Source organism: Aotus nancymaae, unplaced genomic scaffold (genome assembly GCF_030222135.1).
Source record: "Aotus nancymaae isolate 86718 unplaced genomic scaffold, 86718_ANA_hifiasm-v0.15.2.pri h1tg000007l, whole genome shotgun sequence".
In the NCBI taxonomy this organism is placed as follows: Eukaryota; Metazoa; Chordata; class Mammalia; order Primates; family Aotidae; genus Aotus; species Aotus nancymaae.
In genome coordinates, this window is record NW_026988418.1 from 4,114,949 (window position 1) to 4,140,470 (window position 25,522).

Here is a 25,522-nt window from a genome sequence, read left to right on the forward strand (position 1 = left end):
CAAATTCCTGGACTCAAGCAATCTTTCTGCCTTGGCCCTCCAAAGCACTGGGATTACAGACATGAGCCATCGTGTCTGGCCTATCCTTTTTTTTTTTTTGAGAGGGAGTCTCGCTCTGTCACCCAGGCTGGAGTGCAGTGGCGCTATCTCAGCTCACTGCAACCTCCGCCTCCCAGGTTCAAGTGATTCTCCTGCCTCAGCCTCCTCCTAGCCTTTTAAGGCAGAGTCACACCCTGTTTTATGTATATACCACATTTTGTTTATCTGTTCATCTGTTTATGGACATTTGGGTTGCTTCCACCTCTTGGCTAAGTGCTGCTGTGTTACATGAGTGTGTAAATATCTCTTCAAGACCCTGGGCATTGATTTGTAACCTACTTGGTTTACAAGTTTGATTGCCAACAAAGCTGATCTGTCGACCAAATTTTAGTACATAGACTTCTAGTCTATCAGAAGCTAAAAAAGAAGTACTTTGAAGGATTCCGTTTTGTTTATCAGAAGCTAAAAAAGAAGTACTTTGAAGGATTCAGGTTTTGTGGATGAAGAGAAAGAAAAGTAAAGAGGAGTTGTCTTTAATCATTCTTCTATTGGTGACTGACTAAAATTTTCCTCCTATGTACTTTTGAAAGGGACTCCTAGACCTCTACCATGCTATGTCTTTTATATCAGGTGCTTAGAACAATGTCTGGCATATAGTAGATGCACAATAAACATTTGAACAAATTAGTCTCCACTTCAGGTTTAGTGCAAAGCAACATCAGTTCCATGTTTGAGTAAGAATGCAATCCAGTAAAGTCAGGGTAATTTTTTTCCCTTTGTATGACTCTTATTTTCCCCTTTGCTCAGGAGTATAACACGTGGTGGCATCTGCTTCTCTGACTGCACTGCTGCCTGTGTAACATGACCAAACATTTTAGCATTTAATCTGTGCCTTTCTAGAACTCAACAGTACTTAAAACCAGACTTCTTCAGATATGTCAGAGCTACTTAGGTTGACACCTGAAAATATCTAACAGATTAAAAAAAAAATTCCTTGTGTTTAAACTACCCAATCATAAGTAAAACTTATGATATTCATAAGGTGTTGTGATCTCAGACTGGGACACAAATTGTTCCAAAAAGAAGTAATTGAAGTTTGCTAGCTGATGTATTTCATGATGTGTTAGAAACACTGGCCTCAAGTCCTTTTGGTTTGAGTCCTGTAAAAGCAATTTATCTTTCATTTTACCTTGTTCTTACGACACTTAAAAGCTCTGCAGTTGTCTATAAATCCAGGTGGTGTTCAGCTGGGATTGAAATTAGTTAAAAACCATACCAAGATGATTATGCACCAAAGTGATTGTGTAAAATACTATATTCCTGCTCAGCAGAGCTCTAGGAACAATAAATAACAGACTTTGCCCCACTGGGCCTCTTTGAAAGTAGGGAAGAGAAAGCTAACTTTGTCTTTTTGGAGGTGAGTTGGGGGTGGGTGGGCAACGATGCTGAATTTGGAGAAGAAAAATCTAATTCTCTACTTACTGTCTGCATCCCATTCAACCTTCAATTAACTAATTTAATGCCTAGGTCACTTTCTTTTAATTGGCAGTTTCATCTTTTTATTCCTCAGTGCCTCCTGACTCGGTGATGACATTTCTAACATTACAATCAAATCAGATAACTGTTTAAACGAACTTGGTGGTGAAGGTTGGGGGACTGTTACAAAACAGGTCCTGTGCTGTGTGAGCCTTTGCCGTAGAGCAGTGCTTCTCAAACTTTATTGTCTGTATTAACCACATGAGAGAGGATCCTCTTAAAATATTGGTGCTGATTTAGTAGGTTAGGAGTGGAATCTGGGATTCTGTGTTTGAGTTCCCAGGTGATGCCATTGCTGGTCTAAAGACCTCACTTTGAGTAGCAGGGCTGTAAAGCAGTAGTCCTTAACTCTCACTTAGATCATAGTCACAAGGGGAGTTTTCAAAAAACATAATGCCAGTACTCTACCCACTAGAGCAGGGGTCCCCAATTCCCGGGCCACAGACTTGTATGGGTCCATGGCCTGTTAGGAACCTAGGAACCGGACTGCACAGCATGAGGTGAGGAGCAAGCATTACCACCTGAGCTCCACCTCATGTCAGGTCAGCAGCGGCATTAGATTATCCTAGGAGTGTGAACCCTATTGTGAACTGCGCATGTGAGGGATCTAGGTAGCACACTCCGTATGAGACTGTAATGCCTATCCTGCCCATCTTTGGGAAAACTGTCTTCCACATAACTGGTTCCTGAGGTTGGGGACTGCTGTACTAGAGTTCCTGATTCAGCTGGTCTCCAGGGGACAGCTCAGGTATCTTGTTTTTCAAAAGTTTTTCAGGTGATTCTAACACGGAGCCAAGATTGAGAATCATTGCTTTCAAAGGGTGGAGAATCTTGACTTTGCCAGAGTAGGCCTGGAAAAGGTTACTCTTTATTATTTGAAACTCTGGATTTTCCTTAGTGCAGCCCAAGATTCGTTGACTTTTCTTTGGCTCCAAACTCTCATTGAGTGAATTCAGGTTTGAATTCATCTTGAAATTCAAGTTTCAGATGGCAGCATTTTTAATGCGGTTCTTTGGTAGTGGTCAGGAGCATGAGACTGTTCTGAGAGGTAATCTGCTCTTCTGCCTTACTGACATAACTCCCAAAAGTAGGGGGGGAAAAAAGTATGTGTCATTTGTTCTTACATTTGGATCAGTATCAGGAGAAGGAGTTAAGGAGTTAAATGTTACTCACCTCAGTTACGGTAGCCATAACTGAGTGGGGAGCATGAATTGAAAGTCAGTTTCGTGGGCCTCAGTCTACTGATTGTGAAGGCCTTAATCCTTATCTGTAACTAGAAAGCTAGGATAGGATTATAGAAAACTGGGTGATTTTCAACAGGGATAAACCATACACACACCTCAATATCTACTTTGACACAGTGCCCCTTGAGATCTCAAAGTTTCAGGAACACGAAAAAGTAGTTTGTCACAAAGAAAAGCTTTGAGAAAGGGACTAAAGCAGAGCTTATTATAAATTTCTGCCTCATTTTACATCTCTGTAAGGCGGGAGTGATCTCTTGATCCTTAACTTTTGTTGCTTTTGATTAAAGAATGGAAATTGAAATAGTAAGACTGTATTACTCTTTCAATTTGGGGAAAGAGGTCTTTTTTATCAGCTTTGGGCTTTAGTTAAGTAATTATGGAACATTCTTGTAGAAATGATATTTAAAACCAAGCCAAATGAGAGCACACTTGCAAGAGAGCTAAACACAATCTTGTGCTGTATGTATTAGCCTGGGAGGCTTTCCAAAGGAATGATCATCCCAAGCATTCTCTTTGGCATTTCTCGGTAGTGACATCATCTTCTGTGATATGCCACACAAGAACGAAGACCAATGGTTGATTTCTGGGATTAAAGTTAAAAAAAAAAAATATTTAGGATCTGGCCCCAACCCAGTATCCTCCTTCCTGCTTCTCCCCTCTGTACTCAGGTCATAGATTTAAAACTTAAATAGACTGTGATTTTTTTGTATCTTTCTGTCTTTGTTGTTCTCTCTGAATAGCATTCTTATACTTTTTCAACAGGCAAATTCTCAGCATCCCTTAGACACAGTTCAGATGTCATCCCCTTTGTGGAACATTTCCCAATCCCTCACTCTCCCTCCAGCCCCGCATTGCTAGCTGGTTGTTCCCTTCTTTGTGTCCCTGTGGGATTTTATATCCCTCCCCTCCAGTATTAGATAGGGGACTATAATGTTTTCATGTGACTGTCTCTGACAAACCATAAGCTCTTCAAAGGTAGGAGTAGATGTGTATCTTTTCTTTATTTCCTTTTTTTGTTTTATTTTGTTTAATAGTGATGGGGTCTCACTTTGTTGACCAGGCTGGTCTTGAACTCCTGGCCTCAAGCGATTCTCCCACTCAGCCTTCCAGAGTGCTGGGATTACAGGTGTAAGCCACCGTGCCCAGCATACATGTGTAATTTTTGCGCAGAAGTAGGTACCATACATTTACTGTTAGTTGAGTTGCTTGAATCAGTAAGTGAAAGAGCAAAGGGGAGAAAAAAGAATAGAATGAATGTGCCTTATTGTCTCCTTTTGTTGAAATTTTAACAAACTGAACTTCTAAGTCTCTGTTACTCCAGGGTTAGTTTTAGTAGAGGCTTCATGGAAAATGTTGATACCTAATTTGGAAAAGGAAAAGATGAAAAATTGGTGTTTGAAGTTTATAGAGCAGAGTGGTAGCCAAGCAGCCTGTTGGGTTTGTGTGGGAAAATTAGATGTCTTGGTGTACATTTTATCCCAATACATTCTCTTCTTTCTGCAATCATAAAATAGATTCTGGGAAGACTGTTGATGTTTTTTCAAAATACCTTTTTTGACATATATTTGAGATTTTCTGTTGGTCTTGCAAAAGAAAGTTCACTGATGCTTGTTAATTACATCAAATCTCAAATAATAGCTACTCCTTCCATAATGTGAGGATGCAGATTCCCAGGTGAGCATATTGGGTTTAGTGAGTCACATTTCAGACCACTTATAGAATCAATCATCTGACACCTAGTCCCAGTAGAGATTTTGCTGATTTTAGCTAATATCTGCCTTTGCACCTTTCTCTTCATTGCAGCTCTGAAACTCAAAATTGATTTTTTTCCTAGAATTGCATTTAAACGCAATGCATGCATTTAAATACCAGTAGTTTCAAAATAAAGCCAAAAAGGGCTTAAATTGCAAATTATTGAGTAGTGCTGGTCAAAAAAGCCCTTTGCTAAATTCTATCCAGAATGAAGTTATATGGTCCTTCCCCACTCCAGGCCTGTTTTTTGTTGTTTTTTTATTTTGTCTCCCAGATCCCTTTTCTTTACATGCCTGTTTGTTAAGAAAAAAAAATAGCACAGCTGTTCCTAAAAGGCAGCTGATAAATTCAGCCTCATCCTTTTTCTATGCTCTTCTGCCCCCACTTGAAACAAATTTTGGAGACAAAGCCATTGCTGCTGTGATGAGAAAGAAGCTCTCTTCCCCAGTTTCTGTTGTCAGGTTAGTCCAAACGTCAGAAATGGCCACTATCAGCTGTAAAGAACTGTGGGTCACTGTGGTCAGGTGCCCCTGGCATTGCTGTTACAGACTGGTCACTGAATGGAAGAAAGAACTGGCAGTTTAGAGGAATACCCCTGAGACAGAAGTCTCATTTTAATCTGCATATTGCAGACTGGTAAACTTACTTGGAAAAAAGAGAAGGCACTCATAATGTCTCTCTACGTTGTGCTGACACAAACAAAACAAAACAACCATATTGCTTGGGGCTACTGTTTATGAGGGTACTGTTAGAGGCCATCCTCACTTTTGTCTGAAGCCCATTAATTGTTGGAAGACCTGCATGGCTTAAGTAAAGAAGAATTTTCATCTGACGCTTGTATTTTCTTCATTTCATCCGTACTTCCTCTCCCAATATACTTCCTGACAGGAGGGACTAAGCCAGAGTGTTTCCTACTGCCTGCCATGCCACATTGTTGATTGTCCCCACCATTTATGCACCTCTTGTTCATTTCAGAAAGATTTCCGAGTGCAGGAACTCCCACTGGCTCGTATTAAGAAGATTATGAAACTGGATGAAGATGTGAAGGTGAATTCACATTCATTTTTATTATTTCTTATTGAAGCTATGTGATGGGTAGGTTATTGCTCATTTCTCTAGAGCTCAAAGTTTAATTAAACAAAAACACAAAAAAATTACTGTCTGTTGGTTTGTTATTTGGTTCCTGTTTAAAATTGTTAAGTGAGCCAAAATTGAACAGTTTTGGTTGCTATATGGGTCATCCTGAAAATTAAGGATATCCTGGTTTTAGATGTTGAAAAAAATAATTGTTGTGGGGGGTTTTTTTTGTTTGTTTTTGTTTTTGTTTTTGTTTTGAAACAGTTGATCCCTCCCAGCTCTTTTTTTTTTGGAGTGTTTTACTCTATCACCCAGGCTGGAGTGCGGTGGTGCAATCTTGGCTCACTGAAACCTCTGCCTTCCAGGTTCAAGTAATTCTCATGCCTCAGCCTCCCGGGTAGCTGGGATTACAGGCACCTGCTGCCACATCCAACTAATTTTTGTATTTTTAGTAGCGATGGGGTTTCACCATTTTGGCCAGGCTGGTCTCAAACTCCCGACCTCAGGTGATCCGCTGGCCTTGGCCTCCGAAAGTGCTGGGATTACAGACGTGAGCCACCATGCCTGGCCTTTTATTTCTTTTTGAGACAGGGTCTTACTCTGTCATCCAGGCTGGAGGGCAGTGGCACAATCATGGCTCACTGTAGCCTTTACCTCCCAGGCCCAAATGATCCTCCCACCTCAGCCTCCCAAGGAGCTGGGACTACAGATGTGCCATCATGTCTGGCTAATTTTTAATATATTTTGGAGTGGGGGACAGGATTTCACTATGTTGCCCAGGCTAGTCACAAACTCCTGGGCTCAAGCAGTCCTCCAGCCTCAGCCTCCCAAAGTGCTAGGATTAGGCATGAACCACCAGGCCAAGCTGGTATTTCACAGTTCCTTTCACAGTGTAATATATACATGTATCATCAAATCAACAGGACAGTATCATCATCTTAGCATCTTACAATGTATATTTTGTTGATCTAAACTCTTAAGAAATTTTTGATAATGTGTCTACCTTAACCTTTTGATCTGTGAGTTTATTTTACATGAGTAGTACTTGTGAGAGGGTATGCTTGGGCTTGGCCATTTCTGTATTCCTAGGAGTCCATCTCCATTAAAGATCTCAGAGAAAGAGCAACTCTGTCTCTTTACCACTCAAAATTAATAGTCTTTTGTATTTGCACAGAAAACTAACAATTGATAGTAATTTTCCCTTTTATTAGCTCCTTTCTTCCTTATAGTAGCCCTGTGAGATTTGATATAATAAGAATTATCAGTTCCATTTTACAGACAATGGAAATAGACACAAAGAGGTTAAGTGACTCACCCAGAGTGATAGGACCAAGATCTTATTTCTTATCTACTGCTGCTTTAACTCCAGAGCCCTTTCTGTGGCTGTAGCCTGCACAGACTACCTCCCCAAAGGTTGAGAACCTTGTTTGACCAAGAGCTTCAACTTTGAAGTCAGACATATCAAGGAGGTTTATATGCTTGAGCACTTACTATGTGCCAGGCCCTGTGCTGGGTCATGTATTATCTCATTTGATTCCCACAATGAAACTGGAAGGTTATCCTCTTTTTCAGTATGTACAAAACAAAGCCCAAAAGGATGGGGAGCCTGCAATTTTACCCAAGTCCATTGGCTTTCAAGCTTATTCTCCTTCCCCATATTGTTTCTCCTCAGATTAGAACCTAAACCCTACTGACTTTATGGCTATGGGAAAATCACTTCATCGTTCTTAAACCCTGGTTTCTTTGAAAGGCTATTGTAAGGGTAAGAAAGCACCTTGCACAAGGTTTGGCACATGGTAGGTGCTAATAAGTATTCTTTCTCCTTGCTCCCTTGTTGCCTGCTTTGTTCCTACTCATGGATTTATTTTACATTGGGCTCTGGAGCATACCACCTCATTTTTTGACCCTTGCCCCATAGTGTCATGCCAGGCAATGAGGCAAGAGACAAACTGACTGGTTTGAATGACTTACTGGTGATTGACGGGGAGGGCCTGTGTCTGTTACAGATGATCAGTGCAGAAGCCCCTGTACTCTTTGCCAAGGCAGCCCAGATTTTTATCACAGAGTTGACTCTTCGAGCCTGGATTCACACAGAGGATAACAAGCGCCGGACCCTACAGGTATTATTGCAGACTTAGATGGGAAAACTGGGGTAAGCAGCTGCCTTTGCCTGTTCTCCTGTGTGGCTTTGGACCAAAATTATTGTTCTTCTTTAGCCCTCTATCAGTCGGACATGTAATTGGCATCTCCACTGTTGGGAGGCAGACATACCTTCCAGTCATGATGATTGTGTTTCTCCACCAAAAATTTAATTCTGACCTGATTTTCACAGCTTAGTGACTGAACTCCTTTCTGTTGGTGACCCCTCACTGTAAACAGATGCTCAAGTGTTAGAGTATTTACCTGTTTCCAGATGTAAACAGTTGCTGGTTGGGAGCCTTAAGAGATTCCAGGAAAGGACAATTCCAGGAAGTATCAGCAGTCTCACTAGCTTCATTAGGCTTTTTGTTCCTTGTGTTGCCTTCCTGAGGAAATCTTTTTCTTTTTCTTCTTTTTTTTTTTTTTAATTTTAATTTTAACCAAGGAAATCAACATTCATATTGTATGCAGAGCCCTTGGTTCCGGAAACTCTCACTCAATAGCCAAGCCCTAGCTCCTAGAGGAAAAGTTTCCCAGATACAAGAAGAAGGGTGTAACAGGTACAAAATAGTGGCAGTATTTTAACAACAAAGCCAAGAAAGTAAATTGTCTTCTCTTCGTCTCTCTTTATCTACAAAGTAGAAAATGCATGTGTTTATTCATTTATTCTAAAAATACTTACTGAACACCCACAATGTGCCAGGCACTTTTCTAGGCTCTGGGGATTAATGATACACAAAACAGACAAAAATCCTTATCTGTGGGAAGCCTGCATTTTAGTACAGCTTGTCAATGGAGCATAAAGTTAGGATTTGTGTACGTTACTATATGAAAGTTTTAAAGCAAAAAAAGGCAAAAAATACTGAATTTCAGTAAATGATATGCATGTTGAAGAAATTTATGCTGCCTTGAAGTTAGTCTGTGGATCTAGAGAGAGCCAGTTAAAGCTCCCTTCAAGATCAGTTCAGATTAGAAAATAAAATAGGCAAAACACCTGGACAGACCTTCAGAAAAGAAGATAAACAAATGCCCAATAAACCCATGAGAAGATGTGCAACATCCTTAGTCATCAGGGAAATACAAATTAAAACCACAACGAGATACTGGTTTACACCCACTAGAATACCTAATATAAAAAAGACTGACAATACCACAGTTGGTGAGGAAGTGGAGTGTCTGAAACTCATATATTGCTGGTCAGAATGTAAAATGGTAAAGTCACTTTGAAAAACTATTTTGCACTTTCTAATAAACATATCCCTACTCTATAACCCAGCCATTTCACTCCTAGGTTTGTACCCAGAAGAACCGTGGCCATTCTTAAATAATAATGCTCTTAACCTTATTTATACTACCCCCAAACTATAAGCAACTCAAGTATCCATCAATATAGGAATATACAAACAAATTTTGAGGTATTAATGAAATGGATTCCTGCTCAACAGTAAAAAGAAACAAATATTGCTCCATACAACATGGATAAATCTCAAAGGTACTATGTTAACAAAAGGAACCAGAGGGAAAAAATTACATAGTGCATGATACAATGCATTATTACCACCTGTGGTGATGGTAGAAATCAGAGTTGTGGTTGCCCATATATAGGGGAGTGTGGGGAAGGATATTGAAAGGGCTAGAAGGAACTTTCTATATTTCTTTTTTTTTTTTTGAGACAGGGTCTCGCTCCATGGCCCAGGCTGGAGTGCAGTGGCGCAATCACAGCTCACTGCAGCCTCAACCTCATGGGCTCAAGTGATCCTCCCGCCTCTGCCTCCCAAGTAGCTAGAACCACAGGTGTGTGCCACCGCATCTGGCTTTAAAAAAAAATTTTTTTTTTTTTTGTAGAGATGAGGAGGCCTTACTGTTTGCCCAGGGCTGGTCTCAAAACTCCTGGCTCAAGTGATCCTCCTGCCTCAGGGAATTTAAAAAGCAAAATAAAAATTTTGGGAAGGCCAATTTAAGTATATTTATGTTTCCAAAACATACTAGAACATTTAATTATATGTTGGAGGTGTTTGTTATTTTTCTTTTCCCCCCTTTATTCCATCATTTGAGCCATTTAGATCGATTGAGTAGGTGACATCAAAAATGTGACACTGTTGTAGTCATCTTAAATGAATCCTGGCAGTCTTAAGATGTGCCCTGCTTCAGTTGAGAGAGTTTATCTTCAAGCTGGTGGTTGGCACGAAGGATAGACTAGAGTTTTGCATTTCAGTGGCTTGAGGCCATCACAGATACATGGGAAGGAAAAAACAGAAAATTTCCATCCCCTCCTGTTTTGTCTGATGAGTCCCTTTTAATGTGTGGTGTATAGAGTTTGCTAAGGATTTCTGTTAGTGTGTTGACATTTTCCCCAGCATTTTATTATGAAAAATTTCAAACATAAGCAAAGTTTACAGTGAATACCTGCATACTTACAACCTAGATTCTACCATAAACATTTTACTATGCTTACTTTATTCCTGTATCTGTCTGTCCCTCTATCCATCCTTCAAGTCATCTGTTTTTCAGTGCATTGTAAAGTTTACTTTCCCCTAAATACTTTTTGTTTTTTTTTTGAGACAGAGTCTTGTGCTGTCGCCAGGCGCCAGGCTGGAGTGCAGTGGCGCAGTCTTGGTTCACTGCAACCTCCGCCTCCTGGGTTCAAGCATTTCTCCTGCGTCAGTCTCCCGAGTAGCTGGGACTACAGGTGCGTGCCACCACGCCCAGCTGATTTTTGTATTTTTTTTTAGTAGAGACAGGGTTTCACCATGTTAACCAGGATGGTCTTGATCTCTTGACCTCATAATCTGCTCACCTCGGCCTCCCAAAGTGCTGGGATTACAGGCATGAATCACCGCACCTGGCTTCCCCTAAATACTTTAACATGCGTATCATTCACTAGAGTTCAGTGTTTTTTCATATATATATATTTTTTCCTTTGGCTTTAAAATCTTCAGTAAAGTACACAAATCTTAACTATACATAATATGTTGGATTTTAGTAAAAATCTTTTAATTATTCAAAGAAAGGAAGTATCACACTTGGGAGAAAACCCCATTAGAGCAGGTCTTGGTTTCAGTATCATTAGCCATCTGACTCCTGTGTTCTCTCACCTCTCCTGCCACTGTTCATAGCAGAAGCTATGAATATCAAAATTCTCACAACTTATGGTTGTTATTTGGGAGTTCAAAATTGCAGTGATATGGTTTAAGCATTGCAGTTTTGAATTCCCAAATAAAAACCATAGCTTATGAGAACTTAGTGTATATAGATCCAGTGACTTGAAAATGTTGCAGAAAGTTATTGAATTAAGATTTGACCTAAGAAATCTAAAATAGATTGTAACTACTTGTGAAGCAAAGGGATTATTTAGGGCCTTAAAAAGGTTATAAACCTAACTTGCTAACCCACAGAATGACCAGAACCCTACTAATTGAGATTACTAGGTTTGTACTGGAGGATGATAATTTGAAAATCGCAGGAGTAGCAGTGGTTGGAGGCTCAGATATCCCATTTTAGAGTGTGTGTTACATGTATCTTTTTTTTGCTGATGGTTGTCAACCAAGTCTGATCATTTAAAGTATACAAGTTTGGCTGTGCTTATTTCAGCTATAGAACTGGCCATGGGTGTTTAGTTTGGCTTAAAAGTCATCTTACCTTATTTGGAGGGTATAAAGCCAAGTGAACTAGTTTTCTCCCCAGGCTAATTTTTCACTCCACTTTTCTTTGTTACAGAGAAATGATATCGCCATGGCAATTACAAAATTTGATCAGTTTGATTTTCTCATCGATATTGTTCCAAGAGATGAACTGAAACCTCCAAAGCGTCAGGTGAGCTGTGCACGCATTACTGTTACTGCTGAAGAGCGCTTTGCATACTGGTGTCAGATACGTGCCTTTTCCTCTCAGCACAAGTCATTTGCTGTTCCTTTTGCTCTTTGTCTCTAGTCCAGATTCATTCTTAACATCTCCTTCTGTTACTCATTTCTGGATACTTTTAACTCAGTGCCTCTGAAGTGGTATTTAAATGAAAATAGACAAAATGAAAATGAAAGACTTTAGTTACAAATGGTAAAGTGAAGCTCATTTCAAGATATCTTAGGAAGTCTATCAGAGCTCTTCATCTGGGATGGGAGAATATTCCCAGAAAGTTATAGACTTTAGATTTTTAAGAAACAGCTTCTCTGTGTGCACAGTGGTATTTGGAGTGAATGGACTATGTTTTCTCTTCCTCTGTATTGTGGTTCTTTGTATCTTTATGTAGTGCCCTGACTGCACACTAGAATCACCTGTTGGGGTTTTAAAACTATCAGTACCCAGGCTCTACCCCACATCAGCTGAATCAGAATCTCATGATGGAGCCCAGGCATGAGTACCTTTTAAAACTCCCTGGATGCTTTTAATGTGCAACCAGATTTGAGAACCACCACTTGAGCTGTTTTCCCATCAATCACAAGAATGTGAATGTCTGCCTTCCCCTCTCTTCTGTCTGCCCCTCTCCAAAGATCACACTAGCTGTTTTTTCAACACCTTAGGTGCATGTAGCTCCTAATTGTGATTGTAATAGATCTCTGTCCTGTAGAGCTCATTGTTTTAGGCATGCAGATTGCATGATTCACTAGGTGTAGTAGAAACACTGGGAAATAGTGGCAGAATCTCACAGGAGCAAAGCTATGCCTTGTTCTGCTTTCTTTGTTATATAAAACATTAAGTATTTTTAATGAGTTATTTCATAATATATTATCCTTAGAAATAGTCATTCAGTGACAACCATTCTCCCCATGCCGGCCTGCATTAATAACCAGTCAGAGAAAGTCTAGAAGTGGGCATCTTAATGAACATTTATAATTCTGACCCTGCATGGGGGCCTTTGGATTAGCAAGCCCCCTGTCACCTCCTTACTAGAGTAGGGTGTGCCTCACTGCATCTCCGTTCTTTTTGGGCAGTCTTTGCTACTGTAAACATCCTTGACTGGAAGCTGTAAGGTGTTCAGAGGAGCTTTCAGTCGGATGTTTACAGCGGCAGGCTGCCACGGTCGTCCCCAGCTGCGCATCGGCTTTGAAACATTGCAGGTTTGTGCCCACAGGTTCAATTTCTCCTCTTGAGGTCCTTCCCTCCTCTCTCAGAAGTCACAACCACAAGAACTCAGGCCATTTCTCTTCCTTCAGAACAAAGAGTATTACACCTGCTTTCCTTGTTGAAATTGTTATCTCCTTGTGTCTATCAGAAGCCCCCTTCCAAACAAGATGGTGAGCTCCGTGATGAAATCAGGCGTTGCTCACTCTCATTGTGCTAACTCCTTGTTTTCTATGGGCTGCCTGCTGAATACACTGGCTGGAGAGAAGGGTCACATCCTGCCAGTTCCTCCAAATTTCTCAGTGCTTCTGGCTCTCTCGGGGTGTCACACAGATCCTTATTACATCTTAGCCAGACTCAAAGTGCTATGATCCATCTGCTTTTAAAGTGTGTATGTCTAGCTGAAACAGCTTCTTGTTGCTTGGATTTAGTTCTTTGTAGGTGTTCAAGCCATTGATTGGCATCATATTCGGGACAGCTGCTGCCTGGCCTTTGAAAGGTTGAGATTGCTGAAAGCTGGCTTGGAATTCTAAGATAGCATTTTTAATCCTCTGTAGACACAAAGTTTTCCCAAGCTCCAAATTGGCTGGCACTTCTTAAAGTCCTTTAAAACGCCTACTCTCCAAAACCCACCCTTTCTGAAGGAAACAGCAGTTCACTCTTGCCACTAAAGCAAATGTACTTTTTTCCAGTCAGGGCTGGCTGCACAACACTGTAGAGATGGCCCTAGGATGTGATGCTGCTCTTCTCTGGCACTGTTTGTCAGTCTCAGCTTCTGGAAAGATTCCAAGAGTCAGTCCTCTAGTTGGGGAGGCCTCTGCTAAAGTTGAGCAAGTGCCCCATTCTGGATTGATGCAGTCACTAAAGGATTGTTCTACCACTTGGGCCAACTTCCCACTGCTGGGAAAAGGAACTAGCCAGAAATACTGAATTGTGAATCTAAGGCCCTTGACTTCTCAAAGATGCTTGGGAGTTTTGCTTGTTCTTCAGGGAAGCAAGTAAAGACTATTTCAAAGTAGGAGGTAGTTGAGGCCTGACTTCCGCCCCACTAAAGCTATGAGTTGAAAGTTCCTGCCCATTGAAATGTCATTATCTTTTCACCCATTTCTTTAAACAAAGCATAATCATTTTCTTGCTAGCTTGACCTCCATTGGCCGAATGAGTCTTCTTAATGCAGCAGAGCCTTAGATATGCCTTCTTCCATTCCAGCGATTTGAGAACAGTTGTGCCTTGTCCTAACAACACAAACCTAGGTGCCTCCACTTGATACTCACAAGAGTCCTAGATACTGTCTAGTTCATAAACGATTTGAGAGGATATGGTAAGCAGCATAGGAGGAGCTCTTTACCTGCTGTCACAGCTTTTGGCAAGAGGTATTTTGGCTTCTGGAAGGGGTTTTTAAAGGTTTTGCTTTTTGTCTGACAAAAGGTCATTTTTGATTACTAGATCATCTGTAGTTGGGGATAACTAGAGACTAAACAATCACAGGTCAGGGCTAGAAAATGCAGCTGTCTCCCTGCTGTCTAGCGTCCTATACAGCTGGTTCTGGGGCTCTTAGTCCTGTATACCCTCTCATTACCCAAGAGCTTTTCCAAATTAGGTCTGGATTTCAGTGATTTGTGTTTTTTGTAAAATAAGAAGGGAGATCTTAAGTACCTTGAACATAAGTACCTTGAACCTACTTCAACAGCTTTGCAAAGAGCAGGTGGCCTCTGTTTCTTGGCTGAAAAGGGTATCAGTATTTTAGCCTTGCCACAGCCAAGACCTCGTTTCCAGGCTGACATTTTATTTATAATGATGAGAAGTTGGGGTTGAAATGGAGTTGACGTTGCCATTTTTAAGTCTTCATGGAAATTGAGACGTAGATGAAAATGAAAGGGAATCTCCTTTTCCTTCTGCCTCAGCATAATCATATTGAGGGTTAAAACTGTTTGGGTCTGAAGCACAGAATATATTAACCTAGAAAGTCAGTTCATGTTTAAGGACTTGCTTAGAAACCCAAAATGTTACAATTATCTCCCTAAGCTAGGTAAATGGCTGTCAAGTAACCAGATCATGCAGAGACTCATGTTTCTTAGGGCTAGATATTGGTGGTCCTCGTTTTAGTGTCCTGGCTCCCAGTCATCAGGCAAACAAAGAATACCCAGCCCTGTTCCACAGGGACACCACCTGCTCCCATACCCTATGGCCACAGAGTCCTAGAGGTACCAAAAGAGAGTTTAGAGATGACTTTTTTCTATTGGTAACAGCTGTTGCGTTCAAGAGAATTTGTCATACCACCAACTTGGATTCAGAGAAGTATTTTCCTGCCTCTAACTGTCTGCCTGTCTAAATAAGTCCATTTATCATTCAGCAAGCACTTATTGAGTGCCTACCTGGGAATGCGGGGGATAGCAGGGAGCAAGAGAGCTAGGCTTTGCCCTCATGGTGATTACATTTTAGCAGAACAGATAGTTAATTTGACATGCAAGTGCAAAAATTATACTATAGGACAGTACTGTGGAAGCACAGTTCAGGGCACCTAACGTAGTGGGGATGGGGTCAATACTAGCTTTGTAAATGCTACTTTGGGGAGTTTGAGGCAGTCCACAGGGTCTGTGTACGTTGAAGAAGTGTCTTCCTCTTTTCTGGAACATGGCAAACTTTTCACTGAATAAGGATGTGAGTAAATTTAGCTAATATTTTTACTCAGACAGCCCAAGTGGTTCTGTGTTTTTATTGTTTTTGTTGTCCCAGGCAGGGGCACCATGTGTCACAGGTCACTCCGGATCAGACGTCGTTCTGTGTCAGTGGTCAGGGGCTGCCCAACCCTGGACCCTGTGGGCTGTAACCATGCTGTAGTGTGTGTAAACATCCTACACTCTCAGCTGTGAGCTCAAGGTGGCTGGGAGAGGGTTGTTTACTCCTTCTGCCATGGAAAACATCAGCTGAAGAAGAAACAGTCTCCACTCTGCAGATCGGACAGAATGCGACCTCCCTAATCAGCCAAGGCAGTACCCCAGCGGAGAGCTGTCCATCAGGCCCCCTGGGTTGCGCTTCTGTGGCTAAGTACAACCAGAACCAGATGTGAGCTGGATAGACATGCCCTCAGTGACCACAAAGCTTTCAACAAGCTGTGAAAAGCTGGGTACTTGCCTACCAGTGCTCTCGATCCTGAAATCTGATTCTGAAATTTCCGCCCAGTGCCTCTTGAAGTGGTGGGGCTAAAATGAGAAGAACGCTGCCTGTTTGGGAGATTGGGACCAGGCCTTAGAGGCATGATGTTTGGGTAGCATCTTCCCAACACTTAACAATTAGCACTGTTCTCAGATCACAGGCCTTGACAGCATTTACTGACAAGCACTGCTGGTGCGCAGTTTTTTAGTTAATGGTAATTATTTGCCCGTTTGCAACTTATCATGCAATGGGTGATTATTTCATACTTCAAAAATTGGCTGGATGTTTTGTGAAGCCTATAGGATCTGTTATTTTTAGTTTGATTTAGCATAACTGGTCTCTTCGAATTCCACTTTCCTTTGGCTTCAGATGTGGAGAGCTCAGCATTCAGCAGGCAACTGCACATAGCCTGTTTGGGGGAAGAGTGGAAATTCACTGTGGCGGCTGCTGAGTCTGTTCTTTTCCTCTTACCTGTCTCTCTTTCCACCCAACAGGAGGAGGTGCGCCAGTCTGTAACTCCTGCCGAGCCAGTCCAGTACTATTTCACGCTGGCTCAGCAGCCCACCGCCGTCCAAGTCCAGGGGCAGCAGCAAGGCCAGCAGACCACCAGCTCCACGACCACCATCCAACCTGGGCAGATCATCATTGCACAGCCTCAGCAGGGCCAGGTCTGTGAGCTGCTCAGGATGCCCATCCAGCAAGACAGTGCCCCTTAGGTTTTTGGATGGGCAGAGTTTGATGAGGGCAGAGGCAGTCAGATCATTATAGAGCACTGCATTTAAAGTCTGGAAACTGGAACTTTTCCCCAGATTCAGTTGCTGGGGTGGGATGTCACCCTAATCTCTCTGAATTCTGTTTTTCTCAAAGTTCAAATGAGGAAAGCAGTGGACAGTATGTTCTCCAGGATCCCTATTAGCTTAGAAATTTTAGAAGGCAAACATGTCTGTAATGCCTTATGAAGAGTGGTGGGATCTCTGTAGTGGTACTAAAATGAACTCCATGCCTACTATGTCAGAAGTGGAATTTGTGCCCTTAAAGGGAGAGATTAGGTGTCATTGCCAGGTTGCATACTCCTCCCCATCATTTCTCTGTCCCATGTTTGTGTCAAGTGACCTGCTCTTTTTACGATAGTAATCAGAGGACTCTTTCTCTCCCCAGTAGTATTGCTGAGAGCAGTAGCATTCATGTTTGTTGGGGATCATGAGAGGCTGCAGAGAACTCTGTACTATGAGCTCTGAATCCACATTCTCTGTCAATCATTATTAATTCATCCAACACTGAGCGTCCTCTGTGAGGGAAGTCCTGCACTGTGTATTGGGGATACAGGCATGAATAAAATAGTCCTTATTTTCAAAAAATTCGCAATTTAGTTGTGGATGCAAATACTTAAAGGTTGTACCACCACATGGGAATGTGGACAGGGTGTTATAGGAGCACATCAAAAGGAGTACCTTGGCTTGGTGCAGTGGCTCACACCTGTAATCCCAACACTTTGGGAGGCCAAAGTGGGAGGAACCCAGAAGTTTGAGGTTACAGTGAGGTAGGATCATGCCACTGCACTTCAGCCTGGGCAGCACAGCAAGACTTTTAATTTAAAAAAAAAAAAAGATGGTGGTGGGGGTGTAGTGGCTCATGTCTGTAATTACAGCACTTCAGGAGGCCGAGGCAGGAGGATTGCTTGAGCCCATGTGTTCAAGACCAACCTGGGCAACATGGTGAGACCCGGTCTCTACAGAAGATTCAAAACATTAGCCAGGCATGGTGGCATGTACTTGTGGTCCCAGCTATTTAAGAGGCTGAGGTGGGAGGATTGCTTGAGCCAAGGAAGTCAAGCTGCAGTGAGCTGTGATTGTTCCACTGCAGTCCAGTCAAGGTGGCAGAACAAGATCCTGTCTCAAAAAAAAAGAAATAGGAGAGGGAATGAGAATCTAAGAAGGACGTGAAGGAGGTGGTCAGATAATGTTCCTAAAGAGAATAAAATGAGTGTTAGGGAACAGTGGAAGTTAATGAAAGAAAGCGGGAAAGGATAGTATTGCCAGTAGAGGGCACAGCACAGCAAAAGCTTAGAGGTGAGGAACAGTACAGGGAGTTGTGGGAAAGTAGTCGGCATAGGGCACCATCTAAGCAAGTTTGAAAAGACAGGTAGTGAACACATCCTGGACAACCTTGTGTATTCTAATAAGGAGCTGGATTTGCCTAGAATTAAAAAAATGGGGTAGAGTTAGATTAATTGATTTATTCACTGATTTTTTTTAAAAATAGGTTCTCACTTGGTCACCCAGGTTGGAGTGTAGTAGCACAATCGTAGCTCGCTGCAGCTTCAAACTACTGGGCTCAAGCAATCCTCTTGTCTCAGCCTCCCGAGGAACTGGGACTTCAGGCATGTGCCACACACCTGGCTAATTTTTAAATTTTTTGTCGTGATAGGGTCTCATGTTTCACAGGCTGGTCTCAAACTCCTGGCCTCAAGCCATCCTCCCACCTTGGCCTCCCACAGTGGTGGGATGAAAGCATGAGCCACCATGCCCAGTTGGGAGGTATATTTAAATAATTATGATTTGGCCAGGTGCGGTGGCTCACACCTGTAATCCCAGCACTGTGGGAGGCCAAAGCAGGAGGGTCATGTGAGCCTAGGAGTTCGAGACCAGCCTGTGCAACATGGCAAGACCTTGTCTCAAAAACAAATAAACACACAAAGAATTAAAATTAAGTGTGACTCACAACTTCTGGCTGAAAAGATGGTAGCTTCCTAGAGAGCTGGCGGTTGATTTGGAGGGAGGCTCAGGCTACACTATACAGAGCTATGGAAGTGGCAGAGCCCAGCAGTCCCACTGAAGAGGAGGAGGAAAGAGGAACACTTGCTCCGATCCTGAAGGGGCTGAGGACCGGCCAACGTGGGCAGCCACAGTGAGGAGTGAGGCTGCCAATGCTGATGATGGGAGTCCCAACACTTCAGGAGCTGGCCCTAAGTCCTGGTAGGTGCCCCCACCAGGCCTTGAGGCCCAAATTCGAACACCAAGGGTCAGCCGTCCAGAGAATTTGATTATCTGCCTGGACCTGTCAGAGGAAATGTCACTGCTAAAGCTGGAGTCATTCAATGGCTCCAAAACCAATGCCCTCAACATCTCCCAGATGATCGAGATGTTCGTGCGGACAAAACACAAGATCAACAAAAGCCACAAGTTTGCGTTAGTGGTGGTGAACAACACCACGGCCTGGCTATCCGGCCTGACCTCCAACCCCCACGAGTTCTGCAGCCACCTCTATGATCTGGAGACATGCCTCTATGATCTGGTTTCCTGTTCAACCTTCAATCTAGAAGGACTTTTCAGCCTGATCCAGCAGAAAGCTGAGCTTCCAGTCACAGAGAACGTGCAGATGATTCCCCTGCCATACGTGGTCTGCACCATCCTTGTCTGCAGCCATCCGCCCAGCCAGCCCCAGTTCTCCTTGATGGAGCCCATGAAGAAAATGTTCCAGTGCCCATATTTCTTCTTTGATGTTGTTTACATCCACAATGGCACCGAGGAAAAGGAGGAGGAGATGAGCTAGAAGGACATGTTTGCCTTTACGGGCAACCTGGACTGCATGGCAAAACTGTTGGCTCACCCCTGCAGTGGCCCTGCCAGAGCCATGCTTCCTACATCCTGCTGGAGGAGGAGGATGAGGCCACTGAGATTGAGGCCACTGTCTGAACCATCCCTGTACATCTGCACCTTCTTGTGCAAGGAAGCTCTTGGCCTAAAGCCTTGGTTCTTAAACTGGGTTCCTTGGGACCTGCAAGGGTCCCAGGAGGCACCTAGGGTACTTTGCAGGGTCCTGGGAGGGAAACTTAGGATTCCAGGAGGGATTCTAGGAACTCTGGGTGCCCATCTTCCATGTTTCCCAGCCCATTCCCACTCCTAGTTTGTCATGGATAATTTTTGTCCTTCCTTGTGATTTTTGTCATCAAAATAAAAATTGAGACTCATTAACAATAACAAAAAAAAAAAAACAAAAAACTAAAAATAAGTAATCATGAGGGCCAGGCGCAGTGTCTCATGTCTGCAATCCCAGCACTTTGGGAGGCCGAGGCAGGTGGATCACCTGAGGTTGGGAGTTCGAGACCAGCCTGACCCACATGGAGAAAGCTTGTCTCTATTAAAAAGTACAAAATTGGCTGGGTGTGGTGGTACATACCTATAATCCCAGCTACTTAAAAGGATGAGGCAGGAGAACTACTTGAACCTGGAAGGCTGAGGTTGTGGTGAGCCAAGATTGTGCCATTGCACTCCAGCCTGGGCAACAAGAGTGAAACTCCATCAAAAAAAAAAAAACATAATAATTATGATTTTAGGATTTATTCCTTGCTCATTTACTTATCCATATAACAAAAAATTAATGCCTGTTCTATGCCAGACATTGTGCTAGGCAGGAGTGGATCAAAGATAATGGCTGCTCAGTCACTGCCTCAAGGCCTCGACTACACCATGATGCCTAAGGGACCTTCTTTGGCTAATGCTTGTGCCTCTGCAGTGGTGAGAGCTTTACCTGCCAAAGGCTGTATCCCTTTACAGAGTGAACTTAGAGGGAGTCTGCCAAGGGCGGGCTCTGGTTGGCTGATCATCCTAAGAAGCTCATGGCTGTTGTGCCCTGACAGCAGGGCACACCATACATGATTTGACAGCTGCCATGCTAACACAAGCCCTCATTTTCCTGAAATGATTTAGAAATACCTTGGAAATCCTCTTGGGAAAATTGGGTTGATATAGTACAGTGATGAGTTGGCAGCATGCATTTCTTTTTAGTCAGCAAGAATTTCATCTATCCTCTTGTCTGCCAACCCAGACCTGCTCAGCTTGGAACTGATAAGGCTTGTGAGGATGGTGAAGTTGGTCGTTCCCAGCATTTCCTGGCTGTTCTTTCACCATCCTGCTGCTTCAGGGTGGCCTTGTGCTGTGTCACACCTCCCTGGACCAATAGTGACGGCTATTTCAAGTTGAGTGCAGATATCCTTTGTAGGACAGAATACGTATGTATTAAACAGTCGGAAAGAATGAATATTTTGGTAAAATGAATCCTGTGTTTTCTGTCATAAATTGGAAACTCATTTCTGGAGTTTTGGGAATAGGCTGAGTTGAAAATTGTGGTACAAGAATGGAAGAGATGTTTTCTGTTGGCCTAGCCCACTGCATGTGCTTTTAGAACACCCGGCCGTCTTTCTTTCCTGCCCTCCTCCAGTTTATAGTAATATTTCCTTAGTAATTCCTTGAATCTCACCTGTTGTTCACAGAACACATCCATCCCCTTCCCTTGTAACTCTGGATGCATACTTGTAATTTTCAGTAATCTAAGCAGTCAGAATTAAGAACATCAGAATAGCAACATCAGTTGAAGTTTGTTTCATTGAGACTTCCATAGTCTTTTTACCGAGGTGATTAATTCAGAGTGGGGAGAGATAGTGACGGAATTCAAGTCAGGGATTGGGTGTACAGGTGTAGTTCAAAATGCTCCACCACCCCCACTCCATCACTACCATCACCAGATGAGCCAGATACGCTCACTTATCTAGGCAACCTCTAAAAGTCACAACTAGTACTAACATTTTGAGATTTGAAAGAATGATTGACCCTTTTGGCAGCTTGTGTCTTTAACGTCTCTTAAAAGAGTACATTTCATAGGACTACAGCCACTGAGTGTGTGTGAGAGAAACAGAATCTGCTAAGTCATACATTGGGCAGAAATTTCTTAAATCCGAGAGTGCTATTTTTAGAAAGTTAGAGTTCTTGCTTTCTTAAATTCTATTAATTTGAGGTTGACTTAGGTAAGAGTCTGTGTCTTAACAATGTCCAGTGAGTTAGCAGTGGTTGCTCTCCTGTGGGAAGGCATACTGTCGTCCAGAGCAGCCATCTGGTTGGTGTGGGCAGGAATTGCTCTGCAGCTTGAATGGGGTGAGAGCCAGTGTGCACTAGGACCAGCCTTGGAGATGCACTCCTGTGCTTTATTTTCCTCTCAATGTCTTATATACCTAAGAAAGAGCATATGATCCTGAACTAAATAAATTCATACTAATTCTTTCCATTTAATGATATCCTCCAAATTCACCTGCCCCAGACTTGACTTTGGCTATTTCTGAAGTAAATTGTCATGATTGCTTTTAATTTTTTCTGTATTGTATGTGACTTATCATCACTAACAGGGCTGTGAAAAAGTTGCAGCATTTGGGGCATAGAGATTTATGTTTGGGACCTGTGCAAATATTGTGTACTATGGGTCTAAAAATATTTTTGGCTTTCCTTTCATTTTGGAGAGTAACTTTAGCAATGCTCTTAAATCCAAAGGACTCTATAGGTTGAGTATTACTAATATTGAGATGAGTTTAGGCATTCATGGAGAGGGTTTGCTCCTGGCAAATTGCTCGTTATTAACCTCTTGGTAATCCTGTAGGCTCTGAGCCTGAACTCACGCAGCATTCTCATAACTCTTCCTTTCAGACCACGCCTGTGACAATGCAGGTTGGAGAAGGTCAGCAGGTGCAGATTGTCCAGGCTCAGCCTCAGGGTCAAGCCCAGCAGGCCCAGAGTGGCACTGGACAGACCATGCAGGTGATGCAGCAGATCATCACTAACACAGGAGAGATCCAGCAGATCCCGGTGAGTCCTGCCCTGAGGTCTGTCTTCACGACTTTGTAGAAGGAAATACTTAAAGCTATATATATTTAAACACATGCACAATACTGGTTTTTGTTTTTGTTTTTTGAGACGGGACTTGCTCTGTCACCCAGGCTGAAGTGCAGTGATTTGATCTCAGTTCACTGCGACCTCTGCCTTCCAGGTTCAAGCGATTCTCCTGCCTCAGCTTCCTACTAGCTGGGATTACAGGCGCATGCCACCACGCCTGGCTAGTTTTTCTGTTTGTAGTAGAGACGGAGTTTCAGTCTTGGCCAGGCTGGTCTGAAACTCCTGACCTCAGGTGATCCGCTAGCCTCGGCCTCCCAAAGTGCTGTGATTACAGGCATGAGCCACCATGCCGGGCCCACGTACTTTTATATATATATGTGTGTGTGTGTGTGTTTTGTTTTTAACCTATATACCCAGTGTTCCTGACCACAACTTGCTTCACTGTGTTTGTTCCCTGCTTTCCTTTAATGCAGGTTCAGGTTCACCACAATGGGTCAGCTCCTCAGTTTTCTCTCTTTCCACCTACACAGGAAATCATTGTAACCACTGCCCATGCTAAGGCCCAAAGGCCCTGTGAGGCAGTCCTGTCTTTTGATTAGCAGAGGATAAGAGGGAGGTGTATAGGAAAGGCCATAAATACACTTGTTGCATATTCATGAGTCAGTTCCCTGTGGAGCCTGCAGCAAAGTGTATTTTTGGCTTTCATATAACTTATCCATTCCTTTACTGTGGACTGCTGCTTCCTGTGTGCCTTGAGGGATTTCATTTCTTAGATTTGTTGGCTTTTTCACTTGTACTCCTTCTTTTGTAAAATATGTCTTTGTCTTAACACTTGCAGTCTGTACATTGGTCATTTTACCCCCAAAACTGGAAAGTGAGTGGAACAGAGCCGTTCTTCTGTTTCCTACCCTTTGCCCTTTCTGTCGTAAATGAAATGTAGGCAGGTATAGAAACTCACATAGACTTGGTTAACCACTTCCTCTGTGAAAACTCTAAAAGCATCCTTAGATCAGTTTAGGAATTGTTCTTCATCTGAAGTTAACATAGTAATAGACCAAGAGAAAGCTTAGGAAAGTGGAGTGTGTATGTCTCTTTCTCCACCTCTCTCACGTGTGCTCAATACCCATAGATTGCAGGTGACTGGGCTCTGCCTTGCTTCATTGTTTCAGTCCCCAACCCCAAGATCACTGTTGAATGGTTCTCATTTTTGCAAGTAAAGGCACCACCACAAGTTCATTTAAGCAGAGAAGAGTTCCACCTGGCAGATACTTTAACCCTCTGGGGCACGGAGCGTTAGCCCAGAAGATTTGTGGCAGAAGTCACTATTTCATCTTCACTGGTTCAGGCACCTTCTGTAGGAGTCTTCATTTCCAGACTCTTTAGGCAGCTAATTGGAATGTTCCCAACAGATGAGCTTTAGGAAGGAATCTTTATTTCCCTTTCAAAAATCCAGAGCTTATTTTCTCAGTAATCAATGTAAAAAAGCTATGAGGATCCCCAAACCTGGCCTGCCATAGAGGAACGAGGGACGGATCATCACCAAATGTCTTAACCTAAGCCTAAAAGAAAGCGTCTTGCTTTTGTTGAAGAGCTGCTTAGAACCATTTGGCTCACAACTTTTCAATCACATTTGGGTTTCTGCAAAGAGCTATTCCCAGCTAGAAAATTTTACATCCTGTGGCTGTCAGTATACCTTCTCTCACTCCTGGGACAAGGCTTTAGTCTTTCACCTTGTGATCCCTGACTGGAGTTCTGGGGACTTCTGGGACTAGCCACCATCAGTCTCTGTAGATGAGGTTTCCCAAGCCTCCGCCCAGCTGCCTTCCTCCCCACAAGCAACTTAACATTGTTGCCAGGAAGCTGCATTATAGGATTTAGGTGGGGAATTTAGGGTTGGCACCACAGCCTCCCAGCAGCTTCTCTTGGCATATTCTCAGGAAAGAAATGACTGCAGGTCATAATACTCTTGCCCTGTCTCCTTTGAACCAGATTTTTAATGGGTTTAGATTGTGTGTCCCTGAGTCTTGCCTCAAGTGAGCAATTCTGGAATGGTCTACCATGAACTTCAGAGGTAGTTTTTTCTTGGTAGTTCAAATTCTGTGAGGCTGGAAGTCTCAGAGAAGCATTTTGATTGAACACCACATGCAGGAGTGAAGCTTCATCCGTTAGCATTTTCCTCATGGAAGGAAGAGTCCTGTAGTGAAGTTAGTTCTTGAAGGCCAGAGGGAAATTTGCTCCAGAGCAGAGGCAACACTTGCCTGTTAGCCGCAAGAAGCTCCCCCTTGAAACAGGGGTAGGCTGGGCAGCCAGGGCAGGTGGTTTCTTGAGCCCCCAGATAGAAAGACCTAGGTATCCATGCTCCCCGAATCCCTTTCATTTCCTCTAAATCAAGGGCGTGAATGTCTGCAGTCCTCCTCTGCTGACCATTATCTTTGCTGAGCTACAGTTCTGTCACGTGGTAACTGCCTTGCTCCTCTTCTCATCCCCAGCTCAAAGCACTAATACTTTCATGGTACACTGGAGCGTTAAGAGCCTGAGTTAAGGCTTTTAGCACACAATTAAATGCAGCATGTGGTATTATTGTATTATCTGAGATTTAATCGTAAGCATGAGAGACTCTAAGGGCACTTTTGTAGCTTTGGTTTCCCATGGTGGGGTTTTCTGTGAAAGGTTTATTGATTCTACTTCCCCTTGGGAGGTGTTTGGCCAGAAGCTTGTGCTGATCACCAAGGATCCTAAAAGTCCCACAGACCCCCATCCGGCCTGGCTCCTGGGGACAGAGATGGTTAAGCAGGCCAGCTGTTGCCTCCAAGATGTGCAGCATGGGGCAGGGCAGTGCGAGGGCTGTGGCGCGGAACGATG

The 25,522-nt window shown here is 43.0% G+C and overlaps 1 protein-coding gene and 1 pseudogene across 11 annotated transcripts in view; both read left to right on the forward strand.

The window, feature by feature from the left end:
* The window catches only part of NFYC (nuclear transcription factor Y subunit gamma), a 90,177-nt gene that overhangs the window by 59,177 nt on the left and 5,478 nt on the right, over nucleotides 1-25,522 (forward strand). For all 11 annotated transcript variants that reach the window (XM_012439079.3, XM_064372226.1, XM_021672121.2 and 8 more), the window contains 5 exons: nucleotides 5,547-5,618; nucleotides 7,655-7,768; nucleotides 11,505-11,600; nucleotides 16,496-16,669; nucleotides 22,475-22,633. In XM_012439079.3, the coding sequence (XP_012294502.1) occupies nucleotides 5,547-5,618; nucleotides 7,655-7,768; nucleotides 11,505-11,600; nucleotides 16,496-16,669; nucleotides 22,475-22,633 (615 nt within the window). The remainder of the gene's footprint in view (nucleotides 1-5,546; nucleotides 5,619-7,654; nucleotides 7,769-11,504; nucleotides 11,601-16,495; nucleotides 16,670-22,474; nucleotides 22,634-25,522) is intronic.
* LOC135273388 (BRISC and BRCA1-A complex member 1-like) lies at nucleotides 17,514-22,468 on the forward strand (annotated as a pseudogene).